Genomic DNA, 14,678 nt, shown 5'->3' on the forward strand with positions numbered 1-14,678 from the left:
AGGCTGTCTCAAATGTACTTTTTCACCGGTTTGTTTCTGTGTTTTTATGTGTGTCTGTGTGCATGTCTGTCTCCCATTCTTCCATCTGGATTCTTTTAATCCCATTCTCTTCATCTAATCCATCTTTCTCCCTCTCTTCCTCCCACACTGTCTTTGCCCTCTCCTCCCTCCCCCCCCCTTCTCTATCCCCCTCTCCCCCCTCGCTCTCTATCTCTCTCTGCTTGCTTGCTCGCTGCTGTCTGCATAGCGAGGAGCTCTATCTTCCACGCGGTTGTGATTCACTTGGCAACCACTCGAGATAAACATGTTGTGGTGGACAGACGCCTGGGTCCCGGTCCGGAGGAGCAGGCTGACGTGGGTGGGCCCTGCCCAGGTCCCAGCGTCAGCATGGGCAGCAGCGGGCAGCGCCAGCCACTTGGCCAGATGGTCCGGAGTCGAGCTCTCGCCACTGTTCATCAAATGCACCAGCTCGCTCTGTCTTGCCTCGCCATGGCCCCCAGCATCGTGTCACAGTGGAACCAGAGAAAATTAGCACCTAATTATAGGCCCCTCTCTGTGAAGAATGGTACTGGTGCTGGTGGTGTGTGTCAGCTTGTGGAGGCTGGGTGGTTGACTCACTGTGGGACCGAGGCCTGTAGACCACGCAGAGGACATAGAGAACACATGCACAAGGCCGCAGAGGAGACACACACACATATGCAGGGGGGAACACACGCAGGCGAGAGGCTGAAACTCCCTTCTTTCTGGTTGATTTGTGCCTCAGCAGGGTCTCTCCCCACCCCACGAGGATGCCACAACAGAAACCACTTGTGTTCCATCTCTGATCCAACAGGATTAATTACACACACAATGGAAGCTGATGCCTCTGGTTTCTATGCTCCGCAGGCTCCCTTGTGTTAAGGATGGAGTAGTTAATCTTCACTGGGAACAATGGAGATTTGGTGCTGGCGTATTAGGTGGAGACACAGATATAGAGCAGAGCTTGACTATGCTGCCATCTTGTGATTGCATCTGGACAAGTACAGGATGTAAATGAGAGGCGTGGAAGATTATCCGATTGATTCATCAGTGTAATACTAATCAGTAATGTTAATTTTGATGCTATAGGTAAAGAAAAGGCTGTAAGAGATTCACATATATTAAAAGCCTGGAGATCTACCATCCATTAGATGCTGGCAGCAGAGAGACTGTGATCAAGAGAAGCTATCCTGACAGCTGCTCAAACAGAGGAACCAGCAGTGGTCAGAAAATAGCTGCATGATGAAACTATGAAAATCTAAAAAGTAAGAAATGCCTCCTGCTGAACAGGCGAAGGGTCTGCGCGCACTGTGAGAAATCAAATAAATTCAGAGGCTTCCGTTTGGAAAGTTAGCGATTCAATCTTTATTAGGTCTGCAAAGACTTACCAAAAATAGGTTAATATAACAAAACAAAGTCAATATCTCATTCTTAAACCATACAAAACCATATTGCACCACGCTTTGATACTGCTGATTACTCCGACGTCTCTGAACATTCATGTATGATGCAATCCGTTTACAACACAACAGCACGGAGAGAGGAAGATTCATGGACCGAGCAAAACATCACTCAAAGACTCGTCAACCACCCTGTTTGCCTTTACATCACTCTGAATGGTTGCATGGTTGTAAATGTGATTTCTGGAGTTAATAAAAAACTTTGGCACAATAGATATTCTGTCATGAAGAAAACTGTGAGCAAATGTCCGTGCAGGTTTTAGTGCATGTTGAGTATTTTGTAATCCGTTGAGGAGCGAAGAGCAGCGCCGGAGCAGAAGTACTGGGTTGTTTGATTGATGCGTGCACATGATGGGAAACAGGTGGTGGGTCAGTGGAGGAGAAGGGACAGGGGCACTGGAACAGTTTTTTTTAGGCTACAACCATTTTGTAAGGGCTCCCGGGGACATTGTCGTCACCCCATTTGACGATGACGGTGTAGCTGCCCATGTCCTTGACGGTGTAGGTGACATTGTAGAGCTTGTTGCCCATGTGCTTGACGTACACCTCTTCGCAAGGGGCATGGGGTCCGTGCACGCCCACCATCAGCATGTTGGTACCTGGACAAGGAGAAAGAGCGGGGTTTAATGACTGTGGTGTAGAAAAGTTGCACAGAGGTGTGTGTGTGTTGGCTTTTTATGTGACCAATAGATCGTGGTGACAAACCCATAGAGAATCATCACCTGACAGAAGTTCACCTCAGCTCTACCTCATTGTTTTAGTGTCTTTTAGCGCTTTGTTTTGGTTTTAAAGGGACAGTTCACCCCCCAAAAATACATATTTTCCTCTTACCTCTAGTGCTGTTTATCAGTGTACATTGTTTTGGTGTGAGTTGCAGAGTTATGTAGATATCGTCCATAGAGATCTCTGCCTTCTCTTGAATATAATGGAACTAGATGGTTCTTAGCTTGTGGTGCTCAAAGTGCCAAAAAAATACATTTAAAAACCTCAACAGCAATATCTCTCTCCAGAAATCATGACCTGGTTGGTGAAGATATCGACAGACCTTGTTGTGAGCAGTTTCATGTAGGAACTATTTTCTTTCTACCAAACTACACCTGCCAACTTGTCTGATTTGAGACAGATTTGTCAGCTTGTTACTCTCCATCTCCATCTTCAGTCTGACAGTGCATCCTCTCAAACCGACTTCAGTAGAGGAGGGGATTTGATCCTCCCTAAACAATCACAAGAGACCAATGTATCCGCTTGAATCTGATGTCATCTTAAATCCATTTGATGCTTAGCCATGCCAAAAATACCTGCTTTGCCAGGGTTTTAAGAGTGGAGTGGAGTGAAGTGAAAGAAACTACGATGTTGGGCAATATGAGGAGACACATAGATTTAGAACAGCCTCAATCCTCCTCATTAGTTCGATGCACCACTTGACAACAGCCTAACAACAGCTTTAGTCACACCCTAAGCGCTGATTTGCTAATTAAATCCCAAGGCAGTGCTCATTGGTTGTTTGAAACCGCTGTTTCATGGTTAAAATACTTCTCATACCGAGCTACACCCGGCAGTCATATATCATTCTCCACGACTGAGCTGTAATGTTAGCTAGCTCAGTGGTGCTAGGTGAGCTAGCAATAGATTCATGCTTCCTTCTGTGTGGTGATACAGTTGGAGGATGTAGCTCGGTAGAAAGAAAATAGTTCCTACTTGAAACTGCTCACAAGGTCTGTGGATTATCTTGAGTAACCAGGTCATGATTTTTGAAAAGAGACATTGCTGCTGAGTTTTTCAAATGTATTTTTTGAGCACCACAAGCTGAGTGCCATCTAGTTCCATTATATTGGAGAGAAGACAGACATCTCTACAGCCGTTATCTCCAACACTCTGCAACTCACACCAAAACACTTATGATTGATATACAGCACTACAGGTACAGTAAGAGGAAAAATATGTATTGATTCTGGGGAGAACTGTCCCTTTAAGGCCCACACCTTAAATGTTTTGTTGACTCTCACTCATTAATATTTCTGTTTCAGTAGAGAGCTCTGACAAAATTATGCTGCCTGACCAGCACCAAACACCAGACAAAGTTAGCGACTAACTCTCCAACATAGTGGTGCAGTGAGATGCTAAAGAGCCTGATATTTCCCCGAGGAGTTGGTGGAGACAAAATTGAACTAAAGCAGAGTGAAAACTGGACTTAGTCCAGTTGCCAGAAGCACAAATGAATGTTATTTTTGTTCCATGTCTGCTGACAAAGAATGCTAACACATTCACCATAACAACTTTATAAGGTGATAATATGTCAGCGTTGTGTTTACAGCTTGTTTCTCTGCCCAAAAGTGGCCAAAAATCAATCAGTTTTAGTTGCACTGTCTGCAGAAACTCTGTTTGTGTTTGACTTGTATTTTTACTGTGTGAATATGAGATCAGCTTGTGTCTTTTGTCTTTATCTGGGTGAGCGTCTCACCTGCTTTGCTGCAGTCAACTGTAAAATTGTTTTTCTGTCCGACCACAGCCTTGGACAGCCCCGCTCCGCGACAAACCACCTTGCTGGCATCAGATGTCAGTTTTGAAGAGGTGGTGGAAGAGGAGGAGCTGGAGCTGTAGGCGCCGCCCACTTTGGAGGTCTTGGTGACTGTTTCGACCAGGACAGAGGAGGTCTCGTGGAGGCTGTGTCCCCCTGACAGCCGGGCGCCTGCAGGAGAGGGAGAGACGGAGAGGTTATCTAATGTCATCAGAGCTCAGTCCAGACATTACATAATACACTCAGTATCGACATCGATATGAGGGAAGCAAAGATGCTGCTGCTCTTGGGGACTTTTCTTTTACAGATAAGTGCAAGGAAGTGGACTAATGCCTGAGCTCAAATAGGAAAATATATCATACCACTTTCAAATAAAGTGAACTTCTAAAACTCATGGGAGTTCTTCTCATTCTTGAAAGTATTTTTATGTTACATTAATAAAAAAAGGAATTTGTATGCAGCAGGCAGCAACAGGAATACATCAGCGTAGTGCGAGACAGCTTTTATGTAAGATGTACGCTGAGCAGTATGAATGAAGATGACATAACGTTTTTCTGACTTTTTTCAGAGGAACATTTGTTTCATAATCGAGACACTTGTCATGTGAGATCCACAGATCAGATGGGAGAGTGACTGTCGGGCGGACCTGTGATTTTGGCTTTGAATGGGCTGCCCACTATGTGCTGTGGTCCTCCATATTTGATGGTGATGAGATAGTTGCCGGGCGCCATGGGCGTGTAGGTGATCTTGTAGCCTTCAGGACACTCCCGGCAGTCCATCTTGACCTTGGACGGGCCGTCGATGTTGACCGATAGAGTGGCGGAGCCTGCGTTACAGGTGTTGACCACAAACTCTGAGGATACACCTGGAAGAAGGAGGTCAAGGCAGGAAAAGATTAAAGACTAACTCAAACGCCGCACATGGTATTAAATTAAAAAATAAAATCACAAGAAAACCATGCTTAAAGGGGAACTTCAGTATTTCCAACCTGGCCCCAATTTATCTTTTTTGTGTGTTAAAATAATGTGAACAATGATTGTTGAAACTGGTCTATTGAGCAAGATCGCTGCAGCAAGCAGTAGTGAAACAGGCTGCAATGTAACCACTCAGGGCATGTTCGCACTGTCAATTACATCCACTTAAAGGGATTGTTTTTGCCACTGACAGGTTCAGATTGTTATTTTAAGTGTCTTACAACTTATGGAAAGGATCCCTACAGAGATAGACTTTTTTTGTTACAGAGTAAGATCCATTTCGTTTAACCAGACACAACCTTGAAATATCGGCAAAGACAACAGAAAACAGTCAGTTTAGTGTATATAGAGACAGTATATTTTCACATCTAACTGGATAAATTAAGGGTTTCATTTCAACCAAACCAGAGTTGATGAATGTTAGAACAGTAAACGGACAAACAAAGACAGCTTTATGAGTTTTATTTTGCTTCTGTCAACTTCAAATGAGGTGTGTTTTAGGATAATAAAATTACTGTTTATTTAAATGGAGTCTGGCGGGTTTCGCGATAGTGATTTCGGGGCTATTTCTGGTTCAACAAAGAGCATCTTCCTCTAAAACAAAAAGGTCTATCTCTGTTGGGATCTTCTCCATAATGTTGCAGGCACTTAGAATAACAATCTGAGCCTGTCAGTGGCAAAAACATGAACTTCTAGTGGTAACCATGACCATGCAAACATGCCCTGAGTGGTTACGATACATTACTGCACCCATTAAAAAATCTGTTGCTCCCTTCAGTCACTTAGACACAAAATCATGGGAGAAGAGGGTCCAGGTTGAAAAATACTGAAAATAAGCAGTAAATGTGGTACGTATTTGTAGTGGTTGTGGTGGTGATATCTACCTGTGGTTCCTCCCTGCAGTCCAGGGCCGTGTGCTGTCACCATGCCTGGGTCTCCAGCCAGCCCTGGGTCTCCCACTCGCACGTTAAATGGGCTCCCAGGAATGTGGCATCCATTGAACTTGACATCTATGGAGTGAACTCCGTTCTCCCGTGGAATGAAGCGGATCGCACTCTTGTCTGAACACAACAGAAGTGGATATGTTACTCCTAAATGATGCTTACAGGTATAAAAAAAAAAGAGAATTCTCTCTGTACTTGAGTTAAGTTTGGTTGGTACGTACCGCTGTCGAGCTCAGTGACATAGCATTCCTCAGAAGAGCCAGAGGGAGTGTGGACTTTGGCATCAACCACGCCTCGAGCACCATTGCGCTGCACCATGAAGGATGCCTCTTGGTTTACCTTCAAGTCCTTCTCCTGCAAAAGACAGAGGGAATATGATCAGAATACATGTGCGTGCATTTGTGTGTGGCCGCACCTCAAGGGACACAAAGTGTGCTGTGACTCATCACGCCTGAACGAGAATAGATTGAGCGGTTGGGTGTGAGAGGCAGGAAAGGTCAGAGTTTACAGCGAGGCGTTTAGTGTTTTGGCCCTACAGGCGGACGAGTGGTCCTACCAGACATAAGAGGTAGTGTGACATTTTAAACGTCGGTCTGATATTGCACTTCACCTGGCTTCTAGTGGTAGGAAAGCACTCTGAAGTGGCATTTCAGTCATCTAAAAATACATGTTTTTAGCATTGTTGGCAAATGTAATGGAAACTGTGAAGGCAAATAAAACACGCGTCTGTGAAGTGAGGAGAGCAATATTGTGAGCTGTCACAGGTATCTTTAAAGGAGTCTTTATCTTCCGCTCACTGTTTTCTTGCTTTGTCCTCTCAGACAGAAACACAATCACACAGACTCGCACACTGCCCACACATAGCACAGCTTGTGTTGCCCCACATTAGCGAGGGACAGTTAATCCAGCCCTTCATCACTGGCCAGCATCAGAGTATTATAGTCGCGGATACTGCTCCAACTCTGGCATTCAATTACAATTCAAGGGCAAAGTGCTATCAGACAGAAATATCTTACAGCCACTCAAACATTATGTCGCATGCAATCTGCTCGTCAACCCTGATATTTTCTGACTGTGCATGTGTTGTGTCTGTGCTTGTTTGCACAACAAAATTAATGTGGCTTTTGTCAACTCTGGGTCTGTGTATGTGTGTGTGATCTCACCTGAAGGCTTGTGACAGTGAGCCTGCGGGCCTCGTCTGACAGTGTAGCAATCGGAACGATGAATGGGCTGTCAGGGATGTGCTCGTTGTTGAACTTGATTGACACCTCGTAGTCACCTGGGGACGCAGACAGGTTATTTACTTTCACCATCAAATGAACTGGAGGAAGAATTACTGAAAGGTTTAGCAGTGCAGAGTGAGAAAAACAAAATACTCACAAAAAAAACTACAAAAAAAAAACATTCAAATGAGGAAACTTCCACACTTGCTGGTGACAAAAGTTTTACCTGGTTCTTTCACTATGTAAGAGACGCCGCAGGAGCCATCTTTCCTGTCCTCAAATGAGATTTCAGCCTTGCTGGGGCCTTCTACAGCGATAGACAGACCGCCAGCACCTGCCTCTCTGGTCCAGATACTAAATTCAGCTGCAGAGGGTGAAACAAAGTTTTTAAGTGTGAAAATTTCATGAAACTTTTAAAATATCCTGAGGAGTATACTGAGAAAACTTTTCTTTCCACTGTCCACCATCCACAGAGTTAACTTACATGGTGCTCCAGCCACGCCTCTTTCCAGACCAGGTCCACCTGCGCGGACCTTGTGCGCTCCTCCTTCCCCCATGGGCCCCACAGTAAACTGGAAGGGGCTACCAGGGACGTGTTGGCCCCTGTACTTGACGTTGACAGTGTGGGCTCCCATTTCATGGGGGATGAAGCGCACGCTGTAGGTGCTGCTCCCACCATCCACGATGTCAGCATCCACTGTTTTGCCACTGGGGCTGGTCACCTGAGCCGTCATGGTCTGAGAGCCACTCTCAACTGGATGAGGCAGAGCAGCAAAGACGACATGTTTAGATACAGCCAAGACATTTGCAGAGGGGCAGAGGGTATGTAACAGATATCCTTGGCTAAAAATACTGGAACATATGTACTTTATAGGACAGTTAAATAGAGCAGTGTGTAGGATTTAGTGGCATCTAATGATGAGGACTGCAGTTTGCAACCAGCTATATTTTCTCCTGTGTCAAGTGTGAAGTCCCTTCAGTGTTCATGTCCAGGAGGGTTTTACCATGAGCTGAATTAACCGCAGAGGTCTCTCCCTCTCTAAAATAAATGGTACAGGTGATTAAAAATAGTAAAAACACTGATTAAAGAGAGCCAGTGTTTGGTTTGTCCGCTCTAGGCCACTGTAGAAACATGGTGGAGCAACACGGTGATCTCTGTAGACGAGGACCTGCTCAAGAAAAACATACATTCCCTTTCTGAAAATAGATCCCCCTAAATCCTACACACTGGACCTCTAAGCCAAAGCATACCAGTTTTCACATTTCAAAATTCGGCTTTAAATTCGTACTCTCACCCTCAGGTCTGGCAGTGATGCCGGCGAAGCTGCTGAGAGACTCTCTGCCCAGAAAGTCTCCAAACACATCTCTGAAGGGGCTTCCTCCTCCGCCCACCTGGGTGCTCTCCTCCACTCGCACCTCCCTCTTGGTCTCCCCGCCGCGGGTTTTGCTGATCTCCGTGCGCTCTGTGCGGGTGTAGGTGTGGCTGCTGCGGGTGAACGTCCTGGTCAGTCTCTCCTGAGCTGAAACCATCTGGAACCAGTTTCCTACAGCGAGGAGAAAGCAGCGAGAATACAAATGTGAGTGTGGAGCGGGTTCATTGATTTTAAGATGGCTGACTGCTGCCCTCCAACCACCTCTAACTGGCTCTTGTTCTCACCTGGGATCTTGAGGTTAAGGCCGCATGTGCTGCCCACTGAGGCAATAGAAGAGGCCTGTCTCTTTCTAGTGATACTCTCCTTCATCCTTCCTTCTCCGGTCACCTTTACTGTGAAAGGACTTCCTGGAGGGCACAAACGCATACACAGTTATCAAAATACAGTTATTTTATTTTAAGATGGGAAATGTTTTATTTGTTGATTTTCCAAGTAAAGTAGTCAAACCTGGAATATGTTTTTCAGCAAACTTGATGTTAACAGTGTAATTTCCAGGTTCTGTTGGACAGTAAGTGACTCTGCATGTCCCGTCCTCCATATCTTCACAGTTGATATCCACTTTGCTCGGACCTTCGATTGACAATGCTAGACCTCCATAACCTAAAGGAAGAAGAGAAGTAGAGAGATGTTGAAAAAGTATGCATTGCTTTGTATTTTTTCCAGCCACACTTGCTGTGAAGGTGAATTGCACTGTCTCTATATCTTACCCGCGTTCCTTGTATCCACAAAGAACTCAGCCATTTCGAAAGTGTGTGCCTCCACCAGGCCTTTACCGAAAGCCTTCACTCTGCTGGCCTCGCCGATCTCTGACTGGCCGACCATGATTTTAAAAGGGCTGTTGGCCACGTGCACGCCGTTCTTCCTCACACTCACTTCGTGCTCGCCGACCTCCTTAGGGGTGAAAGAAATACCTGCAAATGTAAAAAAAAAAAAAAAAAAAAAAAAGGCAGAGAGAGGGAAAAAAATCAAGACAACAAAGCAGAAAAATGAAATCTAAATGCATTCGTCTTATCTGTGTTCCACCCTCCCTGTTATTTTGTGTATCTCGCCAGTGAATATCTCACCGAGGTGTCTGTTGGGCAGCCTCTTGAGCAGGCAGGGTTCCTCATTGCCTGATGGTGCTCTGATACTGGCAGTCAGGGAGCTCAGATCAGTCTCTGCGATCTTCAGGGACACGTCAGCCGCTGTTCCGACATTCAGTTGGGATGTCCTGGTTATGGCGTCGTCCCCTTGACATAAAAAAGGTGGTTTAGATGTTTGTCTACCCCTAAAACCTGATTTATAATGAATCCATCCATTTTATATATATGTCAACAGTGTTAAAAAATGTAGGAGAAATGATTTATGTCCCCACCAGTGATCTTAGCAGTAAAGGGACTGCCAGGAATGTGCTTGTTGTCAAACTTGACGATGATGTTGTAGTCTCCTGGAGCTGTGGGCAGGTAGGACACAGTGCAGGTACCGTCTTTGTTGTCCTTGCAGGTGATCTCGGCCTTAGAGGGACCCTCCACTGCCAGTGACAGACCACCTGAGAAGGAGAGAGAAAAAACACCCATATTTTTACTTTTCTACAGCACAGTAGGGGTTAACTATATAACCAAATATGACTGGGGAAGTAAAGTATAGTACCTTCTCCTGCATTCTTGGTGACAACGGTGAAAGTAGCAGCCTTGTTGACCATGCCGTAACTCAGACCTGGACCATAAGCAGTCACCACTCCGCTGTTCACAGCATCCACAAAGAACTGCAGAGGGCTTCCTGTAAGGGATTAGCAAGTTACAGCAATGAGACCCAGAACTGTGAATAGTATGGACCAATCCCATTTCTTATTTTTAACCTGAGGGTCCTTTTGCCCCTAAGAACAGAGTTACAAGGGGCAGTGGCAGAAATCCTCCCATATGAAATGACACAACCCTTCAAGACAATAATGTATCATCAGTAGCTGTCAATGGTGTTTAACAGACACGACTGTGGCAATAATGGTATAATCACAATGACATTTGCTATTTATCTGATCGAGAAAGTAAAGCATGGACACGTGATTCATTCATAAATCTGACTTATCAATGTCATTTCTGTTTGTCACTGATGCTGCTCTGTTCTCTGGGGTTTTTGCTACTGCTCTCTCTGCCTTAGGCTTTCCATGTATGCGCATGGAAGGGCAGGAAAATTTGCTCTCTCTCTGCCTCAGGCTTTCCTCGTTTGCACATGGAAGGGCAGAGAGGTGTGCTCTCACCGCCTTAGATTTTCTTCGTAGGCATGTGGAAGAGGTCTAGGAATGGCAGAGAGGCCCCAGAACAGAGCCATACCGGCAAATATAATACTGCAAATGGAAATAGTTGTCACTGACTTAAGTGGTCCTGACTGAACTTAAGTTTCACGCTATCAATCGATCAAACAAGTCGGCAAATAAAAAAAGAACGCTTCATTACCAGGCCACTAGCAGTATTCTGTAGGCTAACATTAGCAACCCGTGCTCCTGCCCTGCTAATCTGCACCCATGTTAGCGGAGCAGTAACAATTGCAGCAACTTCGCTGCTGGACTTTTGGGAATCATATGCCATCAAAGAGGGGAAACGTGAGATGGCAATATGTCAAAAAGCCTTACTGTCAATCACAAATCAACAATAACAATGTAAAGTTAGCTACCTAGCTAGTTAGCTACCGAGACATCAGCATACTACTAGACTAGTGCTTCTTTTGTTGTGCTTGTTATAAATAAAATGACAATATTACATCGAAATGACATTAAATTTAGATAAGATAGATAGTTTCTTATAATTTTTTAAATCTTTATTAATAAAGAAAATACATTTTGTTTCTTTTTTTGCTTGTTACACTCAGTTAGGAGTGTGACTCTGAAAAAGGAGGGCCATGTAGTCCCAACACTTCGCCCTACCTCTCTGTCCCAACAAGAATCAGGACACCCAGCCTCTAGACACGAACATGCAAAACAAATGGGTGAGGGCTAAGTGGTAGAGGCAAGGGGTGTATTGAGATTGAGCCTATCTATCACACTGTGCTTACAAAAATAAAAGCTATAAATCAAGGTTATTTTTAAAGTTGACAGCTGCTCTCTAATGTGCCGCGTTTCTGACCTGGAATGTGGTTGCCTTCATATTTGATGTCCATCTCGTGCAGACCTCTCTCTGTGGGCTGGTACTTGATTGTGATGGTGCCATCCTTATTGTCAGTGATATGCGGGCGGGCAGTCTTGCCCGAAGGCATCCGCACCTCACCTAGAAATGACAGCGGTTTTGGTGAAAATGTCAGTGACCTAAAATAGATGTTTTGTGGGTGTGTGAGTGAGCAGGATTTTCTTTTCTGTCTGAGTGCTGTTTGTCACACCTGTGATTTCTCCTTGCTGTGGCGTGAAGGGGACGAGGAAGTTAACGGGCCGGAAGAGAGGATCCACAGTATCGCGTGGAACAACTGGCTCATTTGTGGCCTGTCAATACAGAGAACAGAGAAATAGTTGGTTTCATACAGCTGAACATTAGACCAACAGTGAGTCTTGCACACAACCGTACACACAGTTGTTAAAATGCTCCCTCACTCACCACCACATGGAAGGGACTCTTGGGGATGTTCTGTCCCCCAAAGCGGATGGTGATAACATATTTCCCAGGCTCAGGGGCTGTGTAGTAAATGTCAAAGGTCCCATCACGATTTTCCACCACATCCATGTCCAGCTCCATCCCTTGTGGGGTCTGCACCTTACAGGTCACCTTGCCTTTCCCTGCCGCCTTTGCATCCACTGTGATGACTGTGTCCTCGGAGGTCTGCAGCTTCTGAAGGCTTGCTGTTAAGGAGAGAGGGGATAAGGATAAAGGGTGAGAAGTGCTGCATAAATGCATGGATCTGAGGATTTTCTAGCAATGTGTCAGACATAAAAACAAAGCCTCTGTTACTCACACACGCCGTGTCCTCCAATAGAAACTGGAAGGAAAAAAAATGCAGATTTTGAGCATAAATGTATGAATGCTACAGATTTATTAGAATAATGGCTTCACAGTGGTTTTCTTACCTGTGAGGCGACATTTGCTGGCGTCTCCTGTGGGCAGGGACTGGATGCGGTATGGGGAGTAAGGGATCTCATCTCCTCCATATTTAATGGTGATAGTATAGGGGCCTGTAGAGTCAGGCACATAGGAGACAGTGTAGGTGCCGTCCCTGTTGTCCTGGATGGTTGCATTCTTTGGCTTGCCCTCTGGGTCCTGTCAATAGGCAATATTAAGTTATTGTAAATGGTGGCTTATGGTTAAAAAATGAATTGTGTGAAAGGGAGCTGAACCCACCAGAATCTGCACAGTGAGCAGTCCCTCTCCGGCGTCACGAGCATCAATGGTGAACTCAACTGGCAAGCTCGCAGACACACCTTTTGTGTCTAGACCAGGGCCACTGGCGCGTACCTTGCTGGCGTCATGCCCAGGCTGAGACATTACCTTGAATGGACTGTGGAAGAAGGAGAGAATATCAAGTGTAATTACTAAACCCAGTTCTACAAAAGAAAGAAATGGGAACAGAAAATTTGCTGAACTGCACTTTTTCTTTTTTTAAATCCAGCACGCCAGACAGAGCGGAACTTTAATTAAGACGTATCTGCACATACTGCCTGGCTTGGGTTTTTTTTTTTTTTTTTTAAACTCATACTGCACCTGTGTGGGACTTCCTGATCTGCATATTTGACAGCGACAGTGTAAGGGCCATCCTGGGCTGGGGTGTAGTGAACTGTGTGGGTGCCATCGCCATTGTTCTTCACACCAACTGGCTCCACAGTACCTGGAAATAACCATATACAACCAACTTGATGTTATTTGTCAACTTCCCAGCATGCCTTATGCCAATCGGCCACATGAATGGGTTTGCCCAAGTCATGCTAGGGCTACCTGGGCCCAAAATAGGCATCTTATCTGGGCACCATGGGTAAACCCACTCATGTGGGCCATTATGCAACCCATGGTCAATCCCATATGGGGCCCATTTTTCAGCCCATTTACTACACACATTGGCCCCACATACAAATGTTGGCTGGGTTAAGCTGAGCTTGGACTACAGGAGCTCTAAAATCCTACCCGATTTTGAAATCAGGTTGCACCATAAGGAGAAATTACATGGATGTTCTTCTCTGTTATCTCAAACAAGAACACACTACAGGATAATATTAAGATTATTGTGCCACAGGGAGCATGAATTCACCACCTCCATGATCTGATGGGGAAGTAGATGTCAACAAAACAGATCTGACGTGGTGCGGCAACTTGCTGTATTGTTAAAAATGATTTGCAGTGAGACAAAACAAAAGCAGAAAGCTAAACAAGTCTGGATGAGAAAATGGTCAACACAGGTTGTCTATTCTTTGGCGAGAACTGGAGGTGATATTTTAACTGTCAGTATTAATATCTGTCAACAGTAGTATGCTAACTAACATTAGCCTCAAGGGCTAAAATGTTTAGGTGCTTGCCAACACCCTCAGCTGCTTCATAGTTACATAAACGAAACTGTAATCATCCAGATTTTAAATCCTAAATTTCAAACATGTCTGCGAGCAGTTCAGGAAGTTTAAGACTGGATCAGTAAACCTCTCACATTACCAGATAATCCTGGCCGAACATCAGTACTGACAAATGTCCTGGAACAGATTCCTCCTCTGATCATCAGGAGTAGAGGGGTGAATCAGGGATAAATCGGCCCCTGTAATCTGAGCCTGGCTTTAGAGTAGTAAAGGTTTATGGGTTTTCATCATGAGCTCGTCCTCACCTGTTGGTCCATAGAGTTTGACGTCCAGTGGAGCCTGTCCAGCCTTGGTACAGTCTACTGTGAAGGTCTGAGGAACATGAGCTCTCACTCCGGTGCCCAGTCCTGGACCTGAGCACTTCACCTTGCTGGGGTCCACAGGGTCCTTCACTGGTACACGGAAGGGACTGCCTGGGATCGGGTGGCCTCCGTAGTTAATGTTGACATCATAGTCTCCAGGAGTGTAGGGAATGTACTCCACACTGCAGCTGCCATCTTTATTGTCCTTGCAGGATATTTTAGCCTCAGAGGCTCCCTCGATGGTCAGGCCCAGACCTCCTGTGCCAGCTCCCCTGAGAGAGAAGCAAACGC

The 14,678-nt window shown here is 45.3% G+C and overlaps 1 protein-coding gene across 2 annotated transcripts in view; it reads right to left on the reverse strand.

Annotated features, from left to right (window-relative positions):
• Positions 1-1,359: 1,359 nt before the first annotated feature.
• The window catches only part of LOC125887132 (filamin-C-like), a 29,935-nt gene continuing 16,616 nt past the window's right edge, over positions 1,360-14,678 (reverse strand). For both annotated transcript variants that reach the window (XM_049573695.1, XM_049573696.1), the window contains 23 exons: positions 14,331-14,659; positions 13,229-13,352; positions 12,869-13,025; positions 12,598-12,787; positions 12,486-12,509; positions 12,131-12,372; positions 11,919-12,018; positions 11,669-11,809; positions 10,200-10,328; positions 9,925-10,098; positions 9,635-9,799; positions 9,278-9,481; positions 9,018-9,170; positions 8,795-8,917; positions 8,433-8,681; positions 7,622-7,891; positions 7,364-7,501; positions 7,078-7,193; positions 6,136-6,268; positions 5,855-6,031; positions 4,643-4,861; positions 3,940-4,167; positions 1,360-2,077 (listed from right to left, as the gene is read on the reverse strand). In XM_049573695.1, the coding sequence (XP_049429652.1) occupies positions 1,890-2,077; positions 3,940-4,167; positions 4,643-4,861; positions 5,855-6,031; positions 6,136-6,268; positions 7,078-7,193; positions 7,364-7,501; positions 7,622-7,891; positions 8,433-8,681; positions 8,795-8,917; positions 9,018-9,170; positions 9,278-9,481; positions 9,635-9,799; positions 9,925-10,098; positions 10,200-10,328; positions 11,669-11,809; positions 11,919-12,018; positions 12,131-12,372; positions 12,486-12,509; positions 12,598-12,787; positions 12,869-13,025; positions 13,229-13,352; positions 14,331-14,659 (3,973 nt within the window). In that variant the 3' untranslated portion in view covers positions 1,360-1,889. The remainder of the gene's footprint in view (positions 2,078-3,939; positions 4,168-4,642; positions 4,862-5,854; positions 6,032-6,135; positions 6,269-7,077; positions 7,194-7,363; positions 7,502-7,621; positions 7,892-8,432; positions 8,682-8,794; positions 8,918-9,017; positions 9,171-9,277; positions 9,482-9,634; positions 9,800-9,924; positions 10,099-10,199; positions 10,329-11,668; positions 11,810-11,918; positions 12,019-12,130; positions 12,373-12,485; positions 12,510-12,597; positions 12,788-12,868; positions 13,026-13,228; positions 13,353-14,330; positions 14,660-14,678) is intronic.

Source organism: Epinephelus fuscoguttatus, linkage group LG4, assembly GCF_011397635.1.
Source record: "Epinephelus fuscoguttatus linkage group LG4, E.fuscoguttatus.final_Chr_v1".
Lineage (NCBI taxonomy): Eukaryota > Metazoa > Chordata > Actinopteri > Perciformes > Serranidae > Epinephelus > Epinephelus fuscoguttatus.